This window comes from Salvelinus alpinus, chromosome 20, assembly GCF_045679555.1.
Source record: "Salvelinus alpinus chromosome 20, SLU_Salpinus.1, whole genome shotgun sequence".
NCBI lineage: Eukaryota > Metazoa > Chordata > Actinopteri > Salmoniformes > Salmonidae > Salvelinus > Salvelinus alpinus.
The window spans coordinates 21,247,199-21,272,869 of NC_092105.1; the positions used below are offsets into that span (position 1 = coordinate 21,247,199).

The window sequence follows — 25,671 nt, forward strand, 5'->3', positions numbered from 1 at the left end:
TGCTCGTGGTAACTAACCCAATCTACACTATGACAGATAGGACTTTAGACATGTAGTCCCCAGATTACTATCACCCCAAATCTCCTCATTCCTCCCAACATGCCAAATAGAGACATCATGGTGTGAGAGTGTGTGCAGAGAGCTGAGGCCCAGTGTAAAAACCCACTATCTCCTGTCGTCCTTTCTCTCTCTTTCGCTCTCTCACCTATTTATTTTTAGCACCTAAACAACTGGTCTCCTAAAAATGGGCCTGTGTGTGGTGGGCAGGGGGAGAGGGGTGCTGCTATGTACGGTATCCAGCCCCCCAGCGCGCTCCAGGCCTGTCAGGGCTGTTCTTTCCCTTTGTCTCGGCAGGAGAGAGGGAGCGAAACGGGGAGAGAGAGGGTCGCTGGTTCCTGAACAAGTGTTAGGCGTTAGAGGGCGGCTTGGAAGGAAACTCAAGGAGATTTATACAGCAATTGAAGGGCAACCTGTTATTCTCCACCTGTCTTTCTATTGTTGTTTTAAAAATTATTTTAACATTTTGGAGAGTTTGTTTTCTTTCCTAAGCCTAAGCGCTCTTGTGGAGGCAGTAACTAGTGAAGGTTACTCTGTGATTCTCTGGGTGCCTGGTCGTTCCGAACTCAGACCATGCGTTCCCTGTGGCTGCTCCTGGTCCCGTGCCTGTCCCTGTCCCTGGCGCCCCTCGTCCAGACCGAGAAGGGCCTGGAGTTCCCTCGCTATGACGGGAACGACAGGGTCATCGACATCAATGACAAGAACTACAAGAAGGCTATGAAGAAGTACAGCATTCTCTGTCTGCTGTACCACAAACCCATCCCTGACGGCAAGGAGCTGCAGAAACAACACCAGATGACTGAGATGGTGCTGGAGGTAAGCTTGATGATAATGAGGAAGAGGAAGATGAGGAGGAGGGGAGGAAAAGGGAGATGGTGGGGGAGGAGGATGTGGGAGAGGGAAAAATATGAGGATGAGGAGGAGGAGGAGGAGGAGAAAGAAATGAGGAGGAGAAGAAAGAGATGAGGAGGAGGAGAAAGAGATGAGGAGGAGGAAAAAGAGATGAGGAGGAGAAAGAGATGAGGAGGAGGAGGAAGAGAAAGAGATGAGGAGGAGAAAGAGAAAGAGATGAGGAGGAGGAGGAGGAGAAAGAGATGAGGAGGAGGAAAAAGAGAGGAAGAGGAGGAAAAAGAGATGAGGAGGAGGAGGAGAAAGAGAAAGAAATGAGGAGGAGAAAGAGAAAGAGATGAGGAGGAGGAGGAAGAGATGAGGAGGAGAAAGAGATGAGGAGGAGAAAGAGATGAGGAGGAGGAGGAGAAAGAGATGAGGAGGAGGAGGAGAAAGAGATGAGGAGGAGGAGGAGGAGAAAGAGATGAGGAGGAGGAGGAAGAGAAAGAGATGAGGAGAAAGAGATGGAGGAGGAGGAGGAGGAGGAGGAGGAGAAAGAGATGAGGAGGAGGAGGAAGAGATGAGGAGGAGGATGAGGAGGAGAGATGAGGAGGAGGAGGAGGAGAAAGAGATGAGGAGGAGGAGAAAGAGGAGGCGGAAGAGGAGGAGGAGGAGAAAGAGATGAGGAGGAGGAAAAAGAGATGAGGAGGAGAAAGAGATGAGGAGGAGGAGAAAGAGATGAGGAGGAGGAGAGAGAGATGAGGAGGAGGAGGAGAAAGAGATGAGGAGGAGGAAAAGGAGAGGAGGAGGAAAAAGAGATAAGGAGGAGGAGGAAGAGATGAGGAGGAGGAGCAGGAGAAAGAGATGAGGAGGAGGAGGAGGAGGAGGAGGAGGAGGAGAAAGAGATGAGGAGGAGGAGAAAGTGATGAAGAGGAGGAGAAAGAGATGAGGAGGAGGAGGAAGAGAAAGAGATGAGGAGGAGGAGGAGGAGAAAGAGATGAGGAGGAGAAGAAAGAGATGAGGAGGAGGAGGATGAGGAGGAGAAAGAGATGAGGAGGAGGAGGACGAGAAAGAGATGAGGAGGAGGAGGAGAAAGAGATGAGGAGGAGGAGAAAGAGATGAGGAGGAGAAAGAGATGGTGGGTGGAGGAGAAAGGGGAGAGTCACTAGGGAGGGGGAATACCTGGGGTGGACTGAGGTGATTTAACAGTCTGGGGTCACCGGGTCAGCTAGACCTACAGTATTACTCCATAAATAATTTACATTACCAAGACATTACAGTGTTCCAATGGGCACGTAGCTCACAACTTACTGAGTGGTTTGCTGACTAGGGTTAAAGGAAAAATAAAGAGGTATATTGGGTTCACACTCCAAAATATATTGCATAAAGCGTACTTCATTACATGTCACTGTGAATGAAAAACATCTCCTGCTGCTCGTTTGTTGTTGTTTACAAATGCTGTGTTAAATTACAGACCTACACACTGAAGAAGGCTATAATTCCGAAACGTCTGTGTACGCGATCCCTGATGCAGTAAAACAAATTTAACATTGAATAATGAATGAAGCAATATGCAACATATTTTGGAGTGCGAACCCATTACACCTCTTTATTTGTCTGAATTTGCGGGTTTTACGCACCAGCCAAGCTTCTGGGAGAGCGCGATGGCTCTCTTTTGATTAGTTAAAACTTCTTTGGGATAGGGGGGCGCTATTTTCACTTTGGGAAAAAATCGTGCCCAATTTAAACGGCCTCGTACTCTATTCTAGATCGTACAATATGCATATTATTATTACTATTGGATAGAAAACACTCTCAAGTTTCTAAAACCGTTTGAATTATATCTGTGAGTAAAACAGAACTAATTTTGCAGCAAACTTCCTGTTAGGAAGTGAAAAATCTGAAATCGAGGCTCTGTTCCAGGGCCTTCCTATTCATTTGCTTGAAATCTATGGATATACATGCACTTCATACGCCTTCCACTAGATGTCAAGAGGCAGTGAGAGGTGGAATGGGGTGTCTAGCTTGATGTGAGGTCGAACAAGAGCTCTTGGAATGACGTGACCCCAAATTTCCTTTGTTCAGCAAGGCGCGGGAAGGAACCCTGGATTGCCTTCTGAAAAGCTTTCGTTATAGACGGCTAATATCTCCGGCTTTGATTTTATTTGATACATGTGATAATATCATCGTAAAGTATGTTTTTTCAATATAGTTTTATCAGATTATTGAACGTTTATCGGGAGATTTGGCGTTTTCCGTTCTCTGCGTTTGGTGAAGATGGACAACTTCGCGCCACTTGGCTAGCTTTGGTTGCTAATTCGACAGGAGAAGAGGACATTCTAACACCAAACAACGATTATTCTGGACAAAGGACTCCTTGTACAACATTCTGATGGAAGCTCAGCAAAAGTAGAAACCATTTATGATGTTATTTCGTATTTCTATGGAAAATGTTTAGTACTATTTTCCGCCCTCATTGCAGGCGCTGTCTCGCTATAACGTAAGCTGTATGTCGTACTAAAGTTATTTTTAAGAACTAGTGTATCTTTCATTTGCTGTACAACATGTATTTTTTAGTAAAGTTTATGATGAGTTCTTTGATTAGATTAGGTGAGTGTCAGAAATATATCCGGATAATTTTGTGCAGTTTGGCTACGTATTCACATTGTAAAACCACGATTTGTACCGCTAAATATGCACATTTTCGAACAAAACATATATGTATTGTGTAACACAATGTTATAGGACTGTCATCTGATGAAGTTTATCAAGGTTAGTGAATACATTTATATCTTTTGCTGTTTTTCTGTGATCGCTACCTTTGTGGTGAATGAATGCGGTTGTGTGGTTGGCTATTGCAGTAAGCTAATATAATGCTATATTGTGTTTTCGCTGTAAAACACTTAAAAAATCTGAAATATTGGCTGGATTCACAAGATGTTTATCTTTCATTTGCTGTACACCATGTGTTTTTCATAAATGTTTTATGATGAGTATTTAGGTATTTCACGTTGCTCTCTGTAGTTATTCTAGCTGCTTTGGTGATATTTGTGATTGTAGCTGCAATGTAAAACTATGATTTATACCTGAAATATGCACATTTTTCGAACAAAACATAGATTTATTGTATAACATGTTATAAGATTGTCATCTGATGAAGTTGTTTCTTGGTTAGTGACTAATTCTATCTCTATTTGGGGGTTTTGTGCAAGCTACCTGTGCTGTGAAAGAAATGTCTGTGCTTTTTTGTATTTGGTGGTGAGCTAACATAAATATACGTGGTGTTTTCGCTGTAAAACATTTAAAAATGTTGGCTGGATTCACAAGATGTTTATCTTTCATTTGCTGTATTGGACTTGTTAATGTGTGAAAGTTAAATATTTCAAAAAAATATTTTTTGAATTTCGCACGCTGCCTTTTCAGTGGAATGTGGGGGGGTTCCGCTAGCGTCTAGCCCCTAACCCCGGGGCTAGACAGGTTAAAGGAAAAATACACTAAAAAACTATCTTTTGGTATTTTTTTATTCACAGTCCCAAAATGTTTTGCATGTCAACAGTCAAGTTTTCAAGATTTTGGACTTTCAAGAAGCAAAGTGACACTTGCCACATCATCAAAATTATTATTATTAATATTTTTTGCATCATCCTGATGACGTGGCATGTGAAACTATTGCTGCGTTCACAGGCTAGTCGGAACTCTGACATTTTTGACTTTCTAATTAGTTGAACGCGGCATTTGCTTCTTGAAATTCCAACATCTTGAAAACTTGACCGCTGACATCCAAAACATTTTAGGACTGTATCAACATTGGATTAATTAAATAAATACCAAAATATAGTTTTTGAGGGGAGATTTCCTTTAATGTGAGTATACAAAACATTATGAACACCTGCTCTTTCCATGACAAAGACTGACCAGGTGATCCCTTATTAATGTAAATAGTTAAATCCACTTCAATCAGTGTAGATGAAGGGGAGGAGACAAGTTTTAGAATAATTTTTAAGCCTTCAGACAATCAAGACATGGATTGTGTATGTGTCCCATTCAGAGGGTGAATGGGCAAGACAAAAGATTTGAGTGCCTTTGAACGCGGTATGGTAGTAGGTGCCAGTTGCACTGGTTTGTGTAAAAAACGGCAACGCTGCTGGGTTTTTCACCCTCAACAGTTTCCCGTGTGTATCATCAATGGTCCAGCACCCAAAGGACTGTGGGAAGTTTTTAATGTTTTGTACACTAAATGTCTGTCTGTCTGTCTGTCTGTCTGTCTGTCTGTCTGTCTGTCTGTCTGTCTGTCTGTCTGTCTGTCTGTCTGTCTGTCTGTCTGTCTGTCTGTCTGTCTGTCTTACTAACGCTGATTCCCGTCTATCTTTGTTTTCCACTCTGTCTCCAAATCCCTAAGCTTGTCTGAGATAAATGTATAGAGACAGAAATCAATCCATGTGTGTCTGCTCAGCTTGTTTCCAGGATTTCAACACACTGACAGACATCAATGTTGTCTGTCTGTCTCTGTTTCTGTGTCTGTGTCTGTGTGTGTGTGTGTGAGAGAGAGAGAGAGTGTGTGTGTGAGAGAGAGGCTGCCCAGTTCTGTCAGTTAAGGTCATTTCTGTTAATTCATTCTCCACTTCACTCCCGTTGTAATGTATGTCATTCACCCCAGCTCTCTGCCACAGGCAGAAATAGGACCGGCACTCATGCACTGTATGTTATTGAGCTATACATGTGAAGGGCATTGCAGTGTCTGTCTCTCTCCCTGTTTTGCTTTGAAATTTAAGATACTATATCAAAATGTTATTGAATAGCTATAGGGTTAGCTAATTGATTATAGCATTTCATAATGACCTATGACTGCATCTACAGTCTAATGTGCTATGAATATGTTTCTAATGTAATCAGCACGTCATAAGAAGCTACTTCAAGTAAAGTGTCAGTGTAGTATCCTACTGCAACAGTGTGATATCTGAGCTGTGACAGTGGGCTACAGTGGGCTGCTTTAGCCTAAGCTCCTCTCCCTAGCTGTCCAGTGCTCCTCATGGCTTGTGTTAGAGTGTGATGTGCAGCAGGTAATCTGAGACCAGTCTCCCACTCCTGATAATAGCCCCAGATATTTAACTCACCACAGGTGGGTAAGTTGACTATGTTTGCATAGTAAACTTACACACAGCATAGTCAATTTACAGACAGCATTGACACACACACTTACCCCACAGACATGCCATCAGGGGTCTTTTCACAGACCCCAAATCCGAACAAATTCAAGAAAACATACAGTATTATATAGAGCCGATGATTGCATGGAACTCCCATCTCAGATTGCTCAAATGTACATCAAACCTGTTCAAAAAACAAACAGCTAAACCAATATCTCACGGCACAACGCCTCTCCCTTATTTGACCTAGATATTTTGTGTGTATGTACTGATATGTAGGCTTTATGTGACGCTTTACATTTATGCAGTTCTGACCTTGAGATGTTCTTGTCCAATAATGTTCTGTATTATTTAATGTTTCATGTTTTGTGTGGACCCCAGGAAGAGTAGCTGCTGCTATCGCAAAAGCTAATGGGGATCCTAATAAAATACCCCAAAATACTGCACTAGGGTTAGGGTCCAGGGTAATCATAATTAACTGGACTTGCTCTTTTGCTTCACTAAAATATATCTGTATAAGATTACCATATCTGGGTTCTAAAAGTATTTAGGGTATTTAAATTACTTTCAAAAACATTTGGAAGTAAGTATTTAGATATGTTGTTGCTGAAAACGTAAATTGTTTAATATTGGAATTACTCAAATACACAGTATTTATAACAACTATTAAAATACACCCATGCATTTGAACCAGGTCTGTTGGCAATTTGAAAATAATGTTTTTGGAAATACTTTTAAAAGTAGTCTTTGTATAGGAAAATATTTGAAAATACTTTCAAATACTTCCAATATAAGTAGTTGATTCGGGACACATTATTTCAACATACTGAAATACATGGAAAAGATCTACATAACAAATAATCAAGTACACATGTATTAGAACCCAGGTCTGGAGATTACATCCATGTTGCATTATTTTATAAGTGTCGTGTCTTTGCTATCATTAAATTGAAGACTTATAGTTTTTATCAAAGATTCCTGTAATTAGGGATTACGCGATCACTTGAGTAATAACGTAACTAATTAACTATGAATTCGAGGGCACCAGGGAAAGTTATTAGATTACAAAGTTATAATTTCCCAATATAACCTTTCAGATATTTTCATATCTGATCAATAGTCTTCTGATTAATGATTTATTTATTTTTACCTCACGTTAGTCTCATTCCAAACGTCGTAAATTGTTGATTATCTGCACGAACCCAGTCTTCACTATGAGTCATCCATACATCAATTGTCTTAAATCATTTATTTATTACTAACTAATTAATTCACAGAAATGCATAAACAAACAAACAAACTTAAAAAGGGTTACATGAAATGGGAGAAATATGCCCTAGTGGCTGAACCGGCATGGCGGCTCGTTAGACAAAAGGGAGAATTGCGTTCGACTAAGAATTCACTACAGAGTCCATAATTATAACAATTGACATGCTAATCCTTACACATGAACGCTCACTCATTCGGGAACAATTCCAATCAATATATATATATTTACGCTCGGTGTGTGTCGTCTTGATCGTTGGAGTGAAGTTAGTTTCTGTTGGAGTTCCTTCTGTCTCGGTTATTGTGGATAGTTCAGAGTGACATTCGTTATAGAATTGGATGTTTCGGCGGTTGTCTTTCTTCGCGTTCAATGATACCGAATTCCTAGCTGCAGACTAGTAGTCAATATCAAAACTTGTTCTTATTCGTATAAGAGTTTGACCACGTGGTATGGTTAAAGATTCAGCAATGGTAGCCTTCGTTCTCCCCATGGAGGATAAACATGGTCTAATGGTAATTTCTCATAGTTGGCTTTTATTCAGATAGCAGGAAGAGGCTGTCCTTGGATGTCTGACCCAACTGGCTCAGGGGCGGGTCCTCGGGTTTAGTTCAAATCAAAAAGGGATTTGTATTTTTCTTAATTAAACAGTCCAAAATCATATTACACAATTATACAAACAGTATCATACTCACTCATTCATTTTATACAACAAAAAGATGTAAACCTCATATCTGAGGTTATTATATAAACAGCGGTATGGTAATGTAGTACCACAGTCTCTCATGAGTTTCCCACATGGTGACCACTGGGCATGTTAATAGCTGGACTCTCCACCGATCTTTTATACTTTTGCAGGAACATGAAATATGTTCGTACCTCAAGTTCTGTGAGGTGGGAGAAAATTCCTTTGTCCTGAAAGTTTACCCTCTCTCTTAATACTGTTTGGCCATGAGGAGATTCTCAGGAATTTACGACGTCTCTCTGTGATCACAGCATGGGTTGAAGGAGGAAAGGGAAAGGCAGGGAGAGGGGGATGGGGTTTGCAATACCCAAGCAGGCGATGTCATGACATAAGGCGCTTACAGAGTGAGATTTGTTTGAAGAGTCCACAGCCTATCTGATCTTTCTTCGTCACTCTGTCAATGTATCATTGACATAATGTATCTCATGCTTGGACAAAGGCTACTTGTTTCATGTTGCATGTACACTAAATTGTAGTTTTCTGTTTGTGTTCATTGGTTTTGGTTTGCTAGAAGTTGAGAGATGTACACTGTACAGCATATCCCTTTTAAGGTGTGTACAGTTTAGCTGAGCTGCAAAAAACACAATCCCTTCTTCTTGTCTACAACTAATGCATATTCCCCTGCCTCTATATCATTTTTTTCAAACATGATGTTCAAAGCCCTAAATGATCAGCTGTCACCGTATTATCTGGATAAAGACAGACACATCAGTGTTCCCCTCCTGATATTTCTGTCAGTCAGGTATTCTTTGACCTGGGACCTGTCAGAGCTCAAGGCCTTGACTGACAGAGCCTCACCTAATTGAGACCACAATGGCAGCAGCATTCTAGTTTGCATGTACAGTACATGTAGAGCTGTGCACTTTTAGTCATTCTAGAACTGTCTCCCTCTGTGTGTGTGTCGCCTTCGGGCTTTTCTGTTCTCTGGACCGTTATCTACTCAATAACGTCACCCCAATTAAGGCTCATCTCAGTCCTGTCTGTCCCAGTGCCGACTTACAGTCGCAGATTGTGCACGTGACTGTGTATGGGTGTGTGTGTGTGTGTGTGTGTGTGTGTGTGTGTGTGTGTGTGTGTGTGTGTGTGTGTGTGTGTGTGTGTGTGTGTGTGTGTGTGTGTGTGTGTGTGTGTGTGTGTGTGTGCAAATATGTGTATGCGACCAATACAATTTGATTTGATTTAAATTATAGGTCAGCAGTGTCTCTCTCTCTCTCTCTCTAGGGTTCTTTCCTAGATATGATTGATTAAAGTTAAAAAAAAGCTTCAATGTTTTGTCAATGCTTCAAACTGGATCACAGTTTGTGAGCACATACAGACGTAGAATCTTAATTTGAACCAGTTTGCTACAGCAGGAAAATAATCATGCAGCAAGAGAAAATGTGAATTATTATGTGGGTTATAATTAATGGACATTTTTGGTAGGGGTTGATACATTTTTTGTTAGGGAAAATCAAGTCTGACATTTTAAAGTGGAAATAACACACTTTAGAAGCCTTTTTAAACTTAGAATACACTACAAGTTTGCATTGCCTGCTGTATAGGAAATTTCTCAGCAACAAAAGAGTGATCAAATAAAGATCTTACATCTGTACCAGTAATGGCAGATGTAAGATCTATTTGACACTGTTCCAATTTTAGTGTTATGATGATGTTGAAGTAACTGTCTTTTGTCATCTCCAGCTTGCTGCCCAGGTTATGGAGGAAAAGGAGATTGGGTTTGGAATGGTTGACTCCCACGAAGACGTCAAGGTTGCCAAGAAGCTGGGTAAGAAAACACATTAACACATCAGCTGCACTATAGTTGCCAAATAGTATGATACTGCATGACTATGAAGCACCAAAAGGCTTTTGTACAGCCTTCAGTGAATGGCTGTAAATAATGGTCTGCATTTGACCCCCTGAACCCTAAACTATGACCCAGGCCTGGTGGAAGAGGGAAGTGTGTACGTGTTCAAGGGAGACCGTGTGATTGAGTTTGATGGCCTGCTCTCCGCAGACACCCTGGTGGAGTTCCTACTAGACGTGAGTGCCTCATTGATACTAGGCACAGATCTAGGATCAGCTTGCTGTTGTGTCCCTTTCCCTGTACAACAATCTTTCTCTTCTCTCTCTAGCTGTTGGAGGAGCCCGTGGAGGTGATAGGAAATACTCTGGAGCTGAGGGCCTTCGACAGGATGGAGGAAGACATCCGTCTTATTGGCTACTTCAAGAACGACGAATCAGAACGTGAGTGAGTGTTTTTGCCAGTCTGTCTGTGTTTATGTGTGATGGCAGGGGTTGGACTGCTAATGGATGATCCCCTGGGCTTGATAATGACCAGAGCATTTTTAAACTCCCCACCACCACGGATTTCATTTCAGTCATTTAGCAGATGCTCTTATCAAAGGCGACTTGCAGTAGTGAATGCAGACATTTTAATACTTTTTTCCATACTGGTTCGCCATGGGAATCAAACCCACAACCCTGGTGCTGCAAGTGCCATGCTCTACCAACTGAGCTACACGAGCTTCATGACCAATTTTACCCTCCCTCCACAGACAGCTGTGAGGCCCAAATGTTTTCCCATTTATCCTAAGATGCAGCACCGCACTCATGATGAGCACAACAATGGCTGTCTCGCCCCTGACCAACTGTGGGAGCCTAGAACTAGGGGTCAACAGGGTTCAGTTATTTCAGTGCCTGTATGTGTCAACGGCATCTCCTTAAAGGCTAATGATAGTCCAGCTAGCACACACAAGCTAACAGATGCTCGGTAACGGCTATGCTAATTGACAGAACCAATCGGGGAATTAGACTTTAATGCTGAAGGTCTACAACTCTTCACAATGGATAAGAAATGGTGTAGCAGGTGGTTACACAGTAGTACAGTGACTTAAAAATAAGTTAAGTGTCCTCTCTTCCATCCCTCACTCCACCAAATGCTCTCCTTTCTCTTCTTCATAAACCTCTGGTCTCCTCCAGACTACCATGCATTCAAGGAGGCTGCAGAGCAGTTCCAGCCCTACATCAGATTCTTCGCTACCTTTGAGAAATCTGTGAGTATACTGACATCCATACCTTGAAATTCGGTTTCCTTGGTCTGTGAGTAGCAGTCCTGTCAGGGCAGGGCAGGGGGTCCTGATTGGTCTGTGAGTAGGACTCCTGTCAGGGCAGGGCAGGGGGTCCTGATTGGTCTGTGAGTAGGAGTCCTGTCAGGGCAAGGGATCCTGATTGGTCTGTGAGTAGGGGTCCTGTCAGGGCAGGGGGTCCTGATTGGTCTGTGAGTAGGAGTCCTGTCAGGGCAGGGCATGGGGTCCTGATTGGTCTGTGAGTAGGAGTCCTGTCAGGGCAGGGGGTCCTGATTGGTCTGTGAGTAGGGGTCCTGTCAAGGCAGGGGGTCCTGATTGGTCTGTGAGTAGGGGTCCTGTCAGGGCAGGGGATCCTAATTGGTCTGTGAGTAGGGGTCCTGTCAGGTCAGCACATGGGGTCCTGATTCAAGGTGTTTGTGGTGTTTAAGGTGGCCAAGGAGCTGACCCTGAAGATGAACGAGGTGGATTTCTATGAGCCCTTCATGGAGGAGCCTGTCACTGTCCCTGACAGGCCCAACTCTGAGGAGGAGATCGTGGCCTTCGTCACTGAACACAGGAGGTAAGAGAGGGATCAGTATGGCTGTCAGAACACAGTTATTTCACTCTGATCAGTGCGATTAGTGACACCGAACAGATAGGGTTGTGTAAGATTGTTTGTCTTTGTTTTCAGACCAACACTGAGAAAACTGCGTGCTGAGGACATGTTTGAGACCTGGGTGAGAAGTTGTATTATTTTTCAGTTCAGTTCTAAGCCTCTAAATAGAGAATTACTCAATGTAAAATATATAGAAGTGTTTGATATGCAATCTTGCTTTACTTGCCTTAATCCTGGGACAGCTTCTCATGATGTTGTTTCTGTTATTCTCAGGAGGACGATTTGGAGGGGATCCATGTAGTGGCCTTCGCAGAGGAGGAGGACCCTGGTAAAAGCCATTATATCAATATCATTACCCAATTTTAGTATTGAGCAAGGCAAACATTAGTATAAATACACTTAGCTCAGCAGTAGAGGTTCCCGAGGAGATGAACGTGACATAGCTTTTAAAAGAGCAACCTCATACACATTGCTTCAGAACGTATTCACACCCCTTGACTTTTTCCATATTTTTTTGTGTTCAAAAGTGGGATTAGCGGGATTAAAATTGATTTGTCATTTTTTGTCAACAATCAATACAAAATACTCTGTAATGTCAAAGTTAAAGAAAAATACAGCTTAGACAACTATTCAACCCCCCTGAGTCAATACATCTTAGAATCACCTTTGGCAGCGATTACAGCTGTGAGTCTTTCTGGGTAAATCGCTAAGAGCTTTGCAAACCTGGATTGTACAATATTGGCCCATTAAACATGTAAAAAACTCTTCTAGTTCTGTCAAGTTGGTTGTTGATCATTGCTACACAGCCATTTTCAAGTCTTACCATATATTTAAGTCAGATTTAAGTCAAAATTGTAACTAGCCCCTCTTCGTAAGTAACTTCAGTGTATATTTTTTGACTTGTGTTGTAGGTTATTGTCCTGCTGAAAGGTGGATTTGTCTCCTAGTGTCTGTTGGAAAGCAGACTGAACCAGGTTTACCTCTAGGAATTTGCCAGTGCCTAGCTCTTAGCTCTTTTTTAAATAAAAAAAACTCCATAGTCCTTGCTGATGACAAGCATACCCATAACAGGATGCAGCCACCACCATGCTTGAAAATATAAAGAGTGGTACTCAGTGATGTGTTGTTGGCTCCAAACATAATGCATTGTATTCAGGACTTAAAGTACATTTCTTTGCAACCTTTTTTGCAGTATTACTTTAGCGCCTTATTGGAAACAGGATGCATGTTTTGGAATATTTTTATTCTGTACAGGCTTCCTTCTCTTCACTGTCATTTAGTGTCAGTACAATGTTGTCAATCCATCCTCACTTTTCTCCTATCACAGCCATTTAACTCTGTAACTGGTTTAAAATCACCATTGGCCTCATTGTGAAATCCCTATGCGATTTCCTTCCTCTCAAATGAGTTAAAAGGACGCCTGTATCTTTGTAGTGACTGGGTGTATTGATACACTATCCAAAGTGTAATTAATAACTTCACCATCTTTAAAGGGATATTCAATGTCTGCTTTTTTTTAACCAATCTACCAATAGGTGCCCTTCTTTGTGAGCCATTGAAAAAGCTCCCTGGTCTTAGTAGTTGAATCTGTGCTTGAAATTCACTGCTCAACTGATGGACCTTACAGATAATTGTATGTGGGGTACAGAGACTGGGTAGTCAATCAAAAATCATGTTAAATACCATTATTGCACACAGAGTTAGTCCATGCAACTTATTGTCTGACATGTTAAGCACATTTTTACTCTTGAAGTTATTTAGGCTTGCCATGACAAAGGGGTTATTGACTTAAGACATTTCAGGTTTGCATTTTTTATTATAAAACATAATTCCACTTTGACATTATGGGGCATTGTGTGCAGATCACTGACACAAATTCTAAATGTAATTTTAAATTCAGCCTATAACACAACAAAACGTGTAAAAAGTCAAGGGGTGTGAATACTTTCTGTAGGCATTGTATCAGTCTTATCTGAACCTGAGAATCACTGAAATGGATCACAGCTTCCAGGAAATTCAACAAACTTCTCAGGGATTGATAAAACACAGACAAACCTTCTTGATGCGTTTTTCAGATGGTTATGAGTTCCTGGAGCTGTTGAAGGAGGTGGCCAGAGACAATACCCACCACCCTGGTCTCAGCATCATCTGGATCGACCCTGGTGACTTCCCCCTGGTGAGACACACATACAGAGACAGACAGACAGGGCTAAAGGAACTCTTCTACAAGTCCCTACAGTTCTCAGGTCTCACAGTGTGTTCTCCCTCTCTCCTCAGCTGATCCCCTACTGGGAGAAGACCTTCCACGTGGACCTGTTCAAGCCTCAGATCGGTGTGGTCAACGTTACTGATGTGAGTCCCCTAACAGCTCCAGTACAGCATAAGAAATTGCTGGCAACCTGTCCAGAATTTATGAAACTCAGATCAAACACGTTGGCCCCTGACCTTTGACCTCTCTTTCTCTCTCCCTCCCTCTGGACAGGCTGACAGCATCTGGCTGGAGATAGACGAACAGGACCTGCCCACAGCCCAGGAGCTGGAGGATTGGATAGAGGACGTCCTGTCTGGCAAGGTCAACACCGAGGATGATGACGATGACAACGATGATGATGACGAAGACGACAACGATGATGATGACGAAGACGATAGCGATGATGATGACGAAGACGATAGCGATGATGATGATGAAGACGACGAAGATGATAACGATGACGACGATGATGACGACGACGGAGATGATGACGATGATGAATAATTAAAAAACTACAAATTTGTAATCCAAAATTCATAACATTGTTGTATAGTCTTCACTGTACTATCATCAAAATGAACGAGTTCAGGGAGAGAGGAATAGATCTATATGCTTTTATAAAATATGTTGTACAATGTGTACATCACTGGCCAAAATCAACCTTTCTGCATTAGAAGAAAACCCATCAACAGATTTTGTTTTTCAAGAATCTGATAAAAATACTGTAGATAAACTGAAATCTATCTGAAAGAGAGAAGTAACAATATGTTGACCAACAGAGATACTTCAGAAAACCCCAAACAGTACTTTCCATCCTTCCCTTAATTCTACTAATTTATAACAATGACTGGCAACCACGATAAATACATCAATCTAACTTTAGTTTGATCAATGAAGTGCTGCTGTACACTATCCTAAACCTCACTGAAGTCACTGAAAATGTTGGCATCTTTGTGTGCTTTTCTGTGCCCTCTATTATATACTCTGTGTAGATAATTGCATTTTAGGTTCTACTTCCTGGATTCAGTGCAAATACACACCTGTCTCTCCCTTTCCCAAGGGCTAGATCTTTGTCATTACTATTGACACTTTCCAATTTCCACAACACTTTCTCTCCTTTCATCTCCTCCTCCTCCTCTCCATCTCTGTATTCATGTGTGTTTGAGTATGCAACAGCTGCAAAGTGAGATAATATCAGCATTACACACCCAGATGGGAGAGGAAAGCCTATTTAAATGCAAATTCCTCAAGTCTCAATTTCTCTCATTTATTCTCTCTCCATGTTTCGTTCTCTTCATCGTTCTGTCTCTTTCCCTCCTTGACTCATTGCTCGTTCTCTCCCTCCTTCCGTGGGCTATTAGAAGAGGAGATGTGTAGTGGCAGGAGAGAGTTCTCAGTGTTCCGTAGGACCAGGGCACAGTAGGGGGATGGGGGCTTCAGATATTAACTCAATGGCTATACTCAACCTTCATATTACAACCACTAACTCTCTTGCTCGCTCTCTCTCCGCCTTCTCACATACTGTATAGTACACAAGACAAATACACTGCAGCACACACACGCACACACACTTGCGTTCCAAAAATAAGTCATACAGTATGAGAATATGTTGAAAATGTTCATACAAATATTTATTTTACAAATCTTGATACAGTTATTGTAATTCCATATCTGTGATCTTAAAGCAAAAACTTAAGACTGAATTTGTCAGTATGAAATTTAGGATGGCTGGCACACACACACGCACACGCACACGCACACACACACACACACACACACACACACACACACACACACACACACACACACACACACACACACACACACACACACACACACACACACACACACACACACACACACACACACACACACACACACTCTCTCTCTCTCTCTCTCTCTCTCTTTCGGACGAAGATTCTTGCATACAATAACACAAACAAGTTGAGCATACATTAAATGTGTTTCAAAACATAGGCACCTTTGTAGTGTTGTAGTGAAGGATACATAACAGGAGACAAAGGCCCCATTCGAATACTTCCTTTCTCCCTTCCTTGAAGTAGTCACATATCTGAATTGGTTGTATGAGGGAAAGCATTGGTTGGCAATCTTGCTTTGATCTATCCAACACTTATGACTTGCGATTACCTCAAGAAAACAAGGAATTAAGGATGAATTCAAACAGTATTCAAACAGAATTCACAACCACGATTTCAACACAATAAAATCCTCAACATTGAACTTTTTAGTGACAACAATGATCGTACAATGGCTAACAATTGAATTATCATAGTTTTGAAAAATAAGCACATGTAAAAGGGAAGATTTGGATAAAAACAATTCAATATAAAAATAAATAAATACTGTCCACAGATTAGTATAAAAATCCCATAGCAGTGGTAGTACTACTAGTTGTGGCTAGATGGCACTACAGCTTCTGTTGTGAATGTAGAGATCCCTCACTATGAGGAGACTGATGTCTGCACATCAATACTGGGGAATATACTGTGTCCAATATCCAAATGTACAAAAAAAAATGGCCTGGGCCTATTGGAATCAGTTCCAGGATATGTGTATGCAGTCTTGGAGTTAGACAAGCATTTCACGACACCCGCTATAACATCTTCTAAATATGTGTATGTGACCAATAAAAAATGTGATATTGATTAGTGGTATCAGATCAGTCAGTCATGTCTGGAACAAAATACATTACCACAGTTACTTCTTTGTGTTTGTCTTCTCAAACTCTCATAAAAGAGAGGATATTGTACCATCGTTTCATCTGTTGTTTTCTCTTATATCTGAAGATGGAAAAACTTGAGACTCAATCTGTTTCACTTAGCTTTAAGGGTTAGGTTCTGTAGAAATGTAATAATACCTTTATTTCATCTGGAGATAAGACACAAATCTATTGCATATGTCTTCTCATTAGATGCCAAAAGTATAGAATATGTCTGTATAAATGCTCTCCCACCCTCCCAGCTTGTTTGTTTTCTCAACTGTGAGTTCATGGTTAGAGGACAGTATCTAGCAATAGTCCGCTTTGGGTTTGAGTACAACAGATTCTGACAACCTCTTACAGATATGTCTAGGAATCCTGGGTAGTACAATGACTGAACATAACTGTGGGCAGTCAGACAAGTAAGACATGTATCAATTAAATGGAAATAACCCACACGTTTAAATAAATAGAAACACATGTCCAATCCATTGGCGGTAAAGACAAGCAGTCTTTAGTTTGAGACAACTGAACCTGAACTGTTGATGATTAGCTAGTATTTCATTCATATTAGATGGGCAGACCATATGAAAATACTCACTGTTGCTATAACAACCCTAGGGAGGATCCAGAGACAGGTACATGTAGAGCCAGATTGTGTGTAGATACAGCTTGTGTACACACACACACACACACACACACACACACACACACACACACACACACACACACACACACACACACACACACACACACACACACACACACACACACACACACACACACACACACACACACACACACACACAGAGGGAGAACAAAAATGCTGCAGGGGTCATCTACAGTGCATAGAAAAAACCTTGACATAATCCAGTGTTCCAGTTTGCCTCAGGACAATAGAAACCAGAGCATATTGCCTATCTCTCACTATCTGTCTCATCTTCACTGCAAAGGAGCTATAGGCTGGGGAACCATAGGGTTTATTAACTATGCTAACACTTCATCTTGCAATATTCCATATGCATCTGTTCATAAAAAACACATACAATAAAAAAAAAAAAATTGCAAAGCAGCCCAAACAATCTTTATAAAAAACAGTAATATAAATAATTTAAGAGACACAAAATACCACAATAATAGCATATCAAAGTAAAAAAGGGTTTAAGAAACATAACACAAAAAACATACCAAAATGGTAAGATACTGTAATTCTAGAATAGCCACAGTCTTTCGTGTCTGTTAGACTGATGTTTCAGATTGGAGACACAGGGTAAACTTGTGTGACTTGGGGTCAACGTACTCCTCGGTCATTCGAATGTAGGGGATGGACTTGACCGTGACCACTAGGCTGAAGTCTAGACACCTAAGGGAGAAGACCATGCCCTCCTTTAGACCGCTGGTGACCGCAGCCTCGCTGACCAGAGTCCACTGATCGGCCATCCAGCGCTCTTGACCGTACTGCAGCGTAGGACCAGGGGACAGGTAGGCCTCCAGGAATGCCTGAACACACACACACAGACAGACAGACAGAGAGACAGACAGACATGGAAATACATAACACATTTTAGAATTGCTGACACTATCATAAGGACATAATAAAGAGTATTGTGTTAGGGCACGGGGACTGACTTGGCACTAGAGTAGGGCTAATGGGTTCATTCTTGCTTACCTTGGGGCTCATGTTGTGTGTGAGGCAGAAGGCCAGGTGTCTCTGGATGCTGTCCATGCTGTGGCAGTGCTGCCTCCTGGTGGTTCGGAGGTATTTTTGCAGGGTGCGGGCAATGGAGGGGAAGATGGCCGAGGCTGCCTCCCGTACATCCATCACATCCCCGGGGGACACTTTCTGCTCCTCCTGCTGCATCCGCCTCACATGCATGAAGGCCTCCTCCACAGCCACCACTAGCCTAACGTTAAAGTAATGTACACACAGACACAACATTCAGTATACTGTACATTCATCTTTTCTTACACCCTAAAGTTACTATCCTAACGTTGGGCCAGTAACCGAAAGGTCGTTGGTTTGAATATCCGAGCCGACAAGGTGAAAAATCTGTCGATGTGACCTTGAGCAAGGCACTTACTCTAATTTGCTCTTGGGGCGCAGTAATACTTGGCCTGACCCTGTAAAACAAGGCATTTCTCTGCACCTATCCGGTGTGTGGCAATAAAACATCTATTACAGCAATGTACACACAACATTCAGTATACTACTGTACATTGTTCTTACATCTGTTCTTACATCCTACAAGTTAGAAAAACACAAGACAATGTACCCTACTGTATCTATTCTTAAGTCCATCTATGTAAATCCTCCTCTATATTTGAAATCCTTGCATTAAGCATCATACAGTGCCTACAGAAAGAATACACAGCCCTTGACTTTTTTCACATTTTATTGTCTTACAGACCAAATGTATAATTGATTAAATTGAGATTTTGTGTCACTGGCCAACAAACAATATCCCATAATGTCAAAGTGGAATTATGTTTTTAGAATTTCTTTTAACAAATGAATTAAATTAAAAGCTGAAATATCTTGAGTCAAATATTTTTTATTTATTTTTTATTTTACCGTTATTTTACCAGGTAAGTTGACTGAGAACACGTTCTCATTTGCAGCAACGACCTGGGGAATAGTTACAGGGGAGAGGAGGGGGATGAATGAGCCAATTGTAAACTGTAAACTGGGGATTATTAGGTGACCGTGATGGTTGAGGGCCAGATTGGGAATTTAGCCAGGACACCGGGGTTAACACCCCTACTCTTACGATAAGTGCCATTGGATCTTTAATGACCTCAGAGAGTCAGGACACCCGTTTAACGTCCCATCCGAAAGACGGCACCCTACACAGAGCAGTGTCCCCAATCACTGCCCTGGGGCATTGGGATCTTTGTTTAGACCAGAGGAAAGAGTGCCTCCTACTGGCCCTCCAACACCACTTCCAGCAGCACCTGGTCTCCCATCCAGGGACTGACCAGGACCAACCCTGCTTAGCTTCAGAAGCAAGCCAGCAGTGGTATGCAGGGTGCTATGCTGCTGGCCCTATATTCAACCCATTTGTTATGGAAAGCCTAAATAAGTCACATAATAAGTTGCATGGACTTACTTTGTGCAATACGTTTTGAGTGACTACCTCATCGCTGTACCCAACACATGCAATTATCTGTAAGGTCTGTCAGTCGAGCAGTGAAATTCAACCACAAAGACCAGGGAGATTTTCCAATGCCTCACAAAGAGGGCACCTATTGGTAGATGGGTAAAAATAAAAAAAAAGCAAAAAAAGCAGACATTTTATATCCCTTTGAGCATGTTGAAGTTATTAATTACACTTTGGAGGGTGTATCAATACACCCAGTCACTACAAAGATACAGGCGTCCTTCCTAACTCAGTTGCCGGAGAGGAAGGTAATCACGCAGGGATTTCAACATGAGGCCAATGGTGACTTTAAAACAGATACTGTACAGAGTTTAATAGCTGTGATAGGAGAAAACTGAGGACGGATCAACAACATTGTAGTTACTCCTCAATTCTAACCTAAATGACAGAGTGAAAAGAAGGAAGGGTGTACAGAATAAAAATGCATCCTGTTTGCTACAAGTACTAAAGTAAAACTGCAAAAAACTTTATGTCCTAAATACAAAGCATTGTTTGGGGAAAATCCAACAGAACACGTTAACGAGAGCCACTCTTCATATCTTCAAGCATGGTTGTGGCTGCATCATGTTATGAGTATGCTTGTCATAGGGAGTTTTTTAGGATAAAAATAAACGGAATAGAGCTAAGCACAGACAAAATCCTAGAGAATTTCCAACAGACACTGGGAGACAAATTCACCTTTCAGCAGGACAATAACCTAAAATGCAGGGCCAAATATACATAGTGGCTTACCAAGTGGCTTACCAAAATGACATTGAATGTTCCTGACTGGCCTAGTTACAAGTTTGACTTAAATCGTCTTGAAAATGTATGGCAAGACTTGAACATGTGTGTCTAACAATGATCAACCAACTTGACAGAGCTAGAGGAATAAAAAATAATAATAATGTGCAAATATTGTACAATCCAGGTGTGCAAAGCTCTTAAAAACTTAGCCAGAAAGACTCAACTGTAATCACTGCCAAATGTGATTCTAACATGTATTGACTCAGGGGTGTAAATACTTATTACATTTTTTTTTTTACATTTATACTTACCTAAATGAGATATTGCTGTTTTTATTTTCAATACATTTGCTAAGATTCCTAAAAACATGCTTTCACCTTGTTGTTATGGGGTATTGTGTAGATGGGTGAGAAAATATATTTAATTCATTTTTAATTCAGGTAACAACAAAATGTGGAATAAGTCTAGGGGTATGAATACTTTCTGAAGGCACTGTACCTATGTATCTTTCATCCTTCTTTCTTCACTCATTTCTTTCCTTTTAACGCAAATATTCACCTTCCTATTCACTCAGAGTGTTCTTTCTCTCTCTCACTCACTCACTCACCTGGCTCTGCGTTTGCAGACCCGTCTGTCATAGTCTGCCTCTTCGTAGTAAAGCTCGTTATGAGTGGTGTTTTTGTGCCTGGCTGCTGCAGAGATCATTGGCCGAGACTTGCCCCCCACCTTCAGTCCCCCCGACCCCTCTGCCGGCTCCGCCGGGTTCCCTGGGCCTATGAACAGGAATCACAGAGGCATGATGGGAAGGTCACTGTGGCCCAATCAGCATATCAACAGCAACCCGGGGAAAACACAGATCTCAGTGAGGATTCTAAATCTAAAAATCTGATGAGACTGATGAAATATTCAGCCTGGTAGTTACAGCTGACTATATGGTTTAGCCATCTGCCAAATGACAACAGAGTTAGCCAAAGTCGAAACTAACATCTGGCTACCAGGCTAGTAAATATTCATCAAATAAAAGACAATACCAGTTTGATCATATAATTCACATCTCTCTATGGTGAATACCAATAACTAACCCAGAAGTAGTAAAAGCATAAATTATGGTTCCTGGGGGATATGAATATGGAGTAGTGGAATCTGGTCCATATTCATGAGGGATATGTGGGTATGAGAGGAGTTCAGTACAGTAACCCTGGCAGATACAGGTCAGGAGAGATGAATCAATGAATCATTAAAACACCAAGGTGTGTACTGTATGTATGTGTGTGTGTGTGTGTGTGTGTGTGTGTGTGTGTGTGTGTGTGTGTGTGTGTGTGTGTGTGTGTGTGTGTGTGTGTGTGTGTGTGTGTGTGTGTGTGTGTGTGTGTAAAGCTGAAAGCTACTGTGATGAATTATTGAAAGGCAGAAATGCCAAAGCCTCTGAAGCCCTCCCTCCCTCCCTCCCATTTCATACTTTGACAAGGGGAGGGTGGGAGGGTTCTGTGAGAACACCGTACCAGCATACTCCTCTACCAAACTCCACTACAAAGACCATAGAGAAAACCCATAAAGTAGAGTTGGGAAGGCCCAAGTACTCCAGAGGCAGTCGGTGCCTGTGTGTCTGTGTAGAATATCTGTTGAATGAAAGGGGTGGTTAGATTGGTATGTATCTGTGTGTGAATGCGTAGAAGCAGTGCAAACATTGTGGGTGAGGGAAGGGAAGTGATGAGTGAGGTTAGTAATGTACACTAGGTTAGTAGAGTGCACTTGTAAAAAGTGTGAGGACACACAGAAGAGATTATTACCCAGCTTTACTTACTGTCATTGTCCAAAAGGTAAGCTCTCAGTTTAGCTTTAAATGTTGCTTAGGGTAGCATGGGAAGGTATATGGAGAGACAGCATCACAAGGAAGCACATACATGGACAAATACGGTCGACAGACAGCTGACAGATGGAGAGACAGTTAGAGCGAGAAAGAGTTTCACTTTATGATGCAGTTACAAAGAGGAAAAGAGATGATTGGAAGGTGGACGACACATACAGGGACACAAATCCAATATAACCATTGAAGAACCACTGAATCTGTAGCTATACTAACCATCCACGGTGTAGACCTTGAGGCCAGCCAGGTGCTTGGCGGCACGGTGCTTGGAGGCGGAGAGAAGGGCGGGGTTATGAAGAGGAAAGTCTCTGTAGTAGAACTCTAGCAGAGCCAGAGCTGCCCTCTGAATACTGACACAGACAGAGACAGAGGGAGAAAAAAAAGCAAAAGAGGAAGAGAGAGAGGGGCAGAGAAAGATGGGAGAGAGAGAGGGGCAGAGGGAGGGAGAGAAAGATGGGAGAGAGAGATAGGGTAAGAAAAAAGGCCATGAAGTAGTAGGAGGTAGAGAAAACAGATAGATGTATTATAAAAGAAGGTCGGGAATGAAGTTCATTATTGTCCCTGCTGATTTGATTCACCTGATAAAATAGCTCTTACTGAGCAGCATGCCTCATATCTACACTACTCCCCCACTACTGCAGACCAGGGCCACATTATACAGCGTTCCCTGCTTTAAACTGTCCTACAGCCTCAGGCCTTTCTACAGGAGATCAGTCAGTATCAGAGAGGCTAGAGGTGAGGAAGCATAGAGAGACAGAACCACGCATACACAGTATCAATGTCAAGTCTACGTACACTTAGCTAACCTTTCTGCTTAGGGATCAGCACAGCTATTGAAATATCTGAACGGACGTTAGTATTCAAATACTTGTGTGAGTATTAATTGTTGCGAGCATAAAAAATTACAGGCCTACTTTAACAATGAAAACGCCTTTACTAAATTAAATTTAAATATCCATGTGACATTGTTACATACAAGGATATACAATGACATTTCAAATGATTAATTTAATTAAACAAGGTGCACAGTGCGCCCCATAAAAAGAACCAGTAGCCGAGCAGTAGCCTTCATGTCTGTAGCTTTTTGTTTATGTTGGCCAATCAAAGCGTCAATGTGTAGCAAGTGGAGTGAGAGTTCACTAATTCAATGCAAGATGGAATAAAATTACGGATTTAAAAGTTAGCGAAATGAGAAGGAGTAGGCTACAATGAGTAACCAACAGGAAGGCTGTTTTATCTAAATGGGGTTGGGGAGAAGCGTAGCATGTGGCCTCAATTAGCCTGGCTAGCTATAGTTGGCTAGCTTAGCTTAAAAGCTTCTCTAGGCCACTCCAGTCAAGACAGACACTGTTATATGGGATGATAAATAACGTTGTGGCTGCTACAAGTTAGCTAGTCTTGGTTGGAGCAGAGTTGCCTTGGTGTCGCTCACTCCGTCTGCTTTTTTAATATCCAACAAAAATGTATGATACCATTCGAATAGTGATTTCCCCCCCCCCCCCCAGTGTGGAAATATACAGTACCAGTCAAAAGTTTGGACACCTACTCATTCCAGGGTTTACCTTTATTTTTTATTATTTTCTACATTGCAGAATAATAGTGAAGACATCAAAACTATGAAATAACACATATGGAATCATGTCGTAACCAAGAAAGTGTTAAACAAATCAAAATGTATTTTATATTTGAGATTCTTCAAAGTAGCCATCCTTTGCCTTAATGACAGCTTTGCACATTCTTGGTATTCTCTCAACCAGCTTCATGAGGAGTCACCTGGAATGCATTTCAATTAACAGGTGTGCCTTGTTAAAAGTTAATTTGTGGAACTTCTTTTCTTCTTAATGCATTTCAGCCAATCAATTGTGCTGTGACAAGGTAAGGGTGGTATACAGAAACCCTATTTGGTAAAAGACTAAGTCCATATTATGGCAAGAACAGCTCAAATAAGCAAAGAGAAACAACAGTCCATCATTACTTTAGCTTCTTACGGCTGCAGGGGCAGTATTGAGTAGCTTGGATGAAAGGTGCACAGAGGTGCCCATTTTAAACGGCCTGCTCCTTAGTCCCAGTTGCTAATATATGCATATTATTATTCATATTGGATAGAAAACACTCTGACGTTTATAAACCTGTTTGAATTAGGTCTGTGAGTATACCAGAACTCATATGGCAGGCAAAACCTGAGAAGTTCCACTTCCTGTTTGAATTGTTTCTGAGGTGTCAGATTTTCAACCATGCTCTCAATTGAAATGACAGCGAGATATAGATGAGTTTTCACTTCCTACGGCTTCCACTAGATGTCAATAGTCAACAGAACTGTGTCTGATGACTCTAATGTGAAGGGGGGCCGAAGCAGACAGGAATGAGTAATCACTTCCACGGGCTGATCACGCATTCACCATGCGCCTTCACATGAGTAGGACGTCCGTTCCATCGCTCTTCTGTTGTCAATTTAATTTTCCGGTTGGAACGTTATTCAAGATGTATGTTAACAACATTCTAAAGATTGATTCAGTACATCGTTTGACATGTTTCTACTGACTGTTACGGAACTTTTGGACATTTCGTCACGTTATAGTGGAGGCGCTTTCTGACTTTGGAATTGTTTACCGAAGGCGCGAACCAAAGTAGCTAATTGGACATAAATAACGGACATTATCGAACAAATCAAGCATTTATTGTGGACCTGGGATTCCTAGGACTGCATTCTGATGAAGTTCATCAAAGGTAAGGAAACATTTATCATGTATTTTCTGGTTTCTGTTGAGTCCAACATGGCGGCTAATTTGGCTATTGTTCTAAGCTCCGTCTCAGATTATTGCATGATTTGCTTTTTCCGTAAAGTTTTTTTGAAATCTGACACAGCGGTTGCATTAAGGAGAGGTATATCTATAATTCCATGTGTATAACTTGTATTATCATCTACATTTATGATGAGTATTTCTGTTGAAACGATGTGGCTATGCACTATCACTGGATGTTTTTGGAACTAGTGAATCTAACGCGCCAATGTAAACTCCGATTTTTTGTTATAAATATGAACTTTATCAAACAAAACATGCATGTATTGTGTAACATGAAGTCCTATGAGTGTCATCTGATGAAGATAATCAAAGGTTAGTGATTCATTTTATCTCTATTTCTGCTTTTTCTGACTGCTATCTTTCGCTGGAAAAATGGCTGTGCTTATTGTGGTTTGATGGTGATCTAACATAATCGTTTGTAGTGCTTTCGTTGAAAAGCATA

At 41.4% G+C, this 25,671-nt stretch overlaps 2 protein-coding genes across 3 annotated transcripts in view; one reads left to right on the top strand and one right to left on the bottom strand.

The window, feature by feature from the left end:
• The first annotated feature begins 306 nt into the window (after positions 1-306).
• On the top strand, positions 307-16,621 carry LOC139546471 (calsequestrin-2-like). Its single transcript, XM_071354876.1, has 11 exons — positions 307-873; positions 9,722-9,806; positions 9,963-10,063; positions 10,156-10,267; positions 11,003-11,076; positions 11,538-11,668; positions 11,780-11,825; positions 11,978-12,032; positions 13,780-13,880; positions 13,982-14,056; positions 14,187-16,621. Exons 1-11 carry the CDS (start codon positions 631-633, stop codon positions 14,457-14,459), a joined length of 1,296 nt encoding a protein of 431 aa, XP_071210977.1. The 5' UTR covers positions 307-630; the 3' UTR covers positions 14,460-16,621.
• Positions 15,616-25,671, bottom strand: part of LOC139546470 (vang-like protein 1) — a 48,156-nt gene continuing 38,100 nt past the window's right edge. For both annotated transcript variants that reach the window (XM_071354874.1, XM_071354875.1), the window contains exons 7-10: positions 22,642-22,775; positions 21,166-21,331; positions 18,344-18,578; positions 15,616-18,174 (exon numbers count right to left, since the gene is read on the bottom strand). In XM_071354874.1, coding sequence (XP_071210975.1) covers positions 17,914-18,174; positions 18,344-18,578; positions 21,166-21,331; positions 22,642-22,775 — 796 coding nt within the window. In that variant the 3' untranslated portion in view covers positions 15,616-17,913. The remainder of the gene's footprint in view (positions 18,175-18,343; positions 18,579-21,165; positions 21,332-22,641; positions 22,776-25,671) is intronic.

Excerpts from the sequence above, each read along its gene's own strand:
- LOC139546471 (XM_071354876.1), top strand. The coding sequence starts at position 631 with ATGCGTTCCCTGTGGCTGCTCCTGGTCCCGTGCCTGTCCCTGTCCCTG. Across the intron at positions 10,268-11,002 it reads CAAGAACGACGAATCAGAAC|ACTACCATGCATTCAAGGAG; the intron begins GTGAGTGAGTGT and ends GGTCTCCTCCAG. Across the intron at positions 11,826-11,977 it reads AGGACATGTTTGAGACCTGG|GAGGACGATTTGGAGGGGAT; the intron begins GTGAGAAGTTGT and ends TGTTATTCTCAG.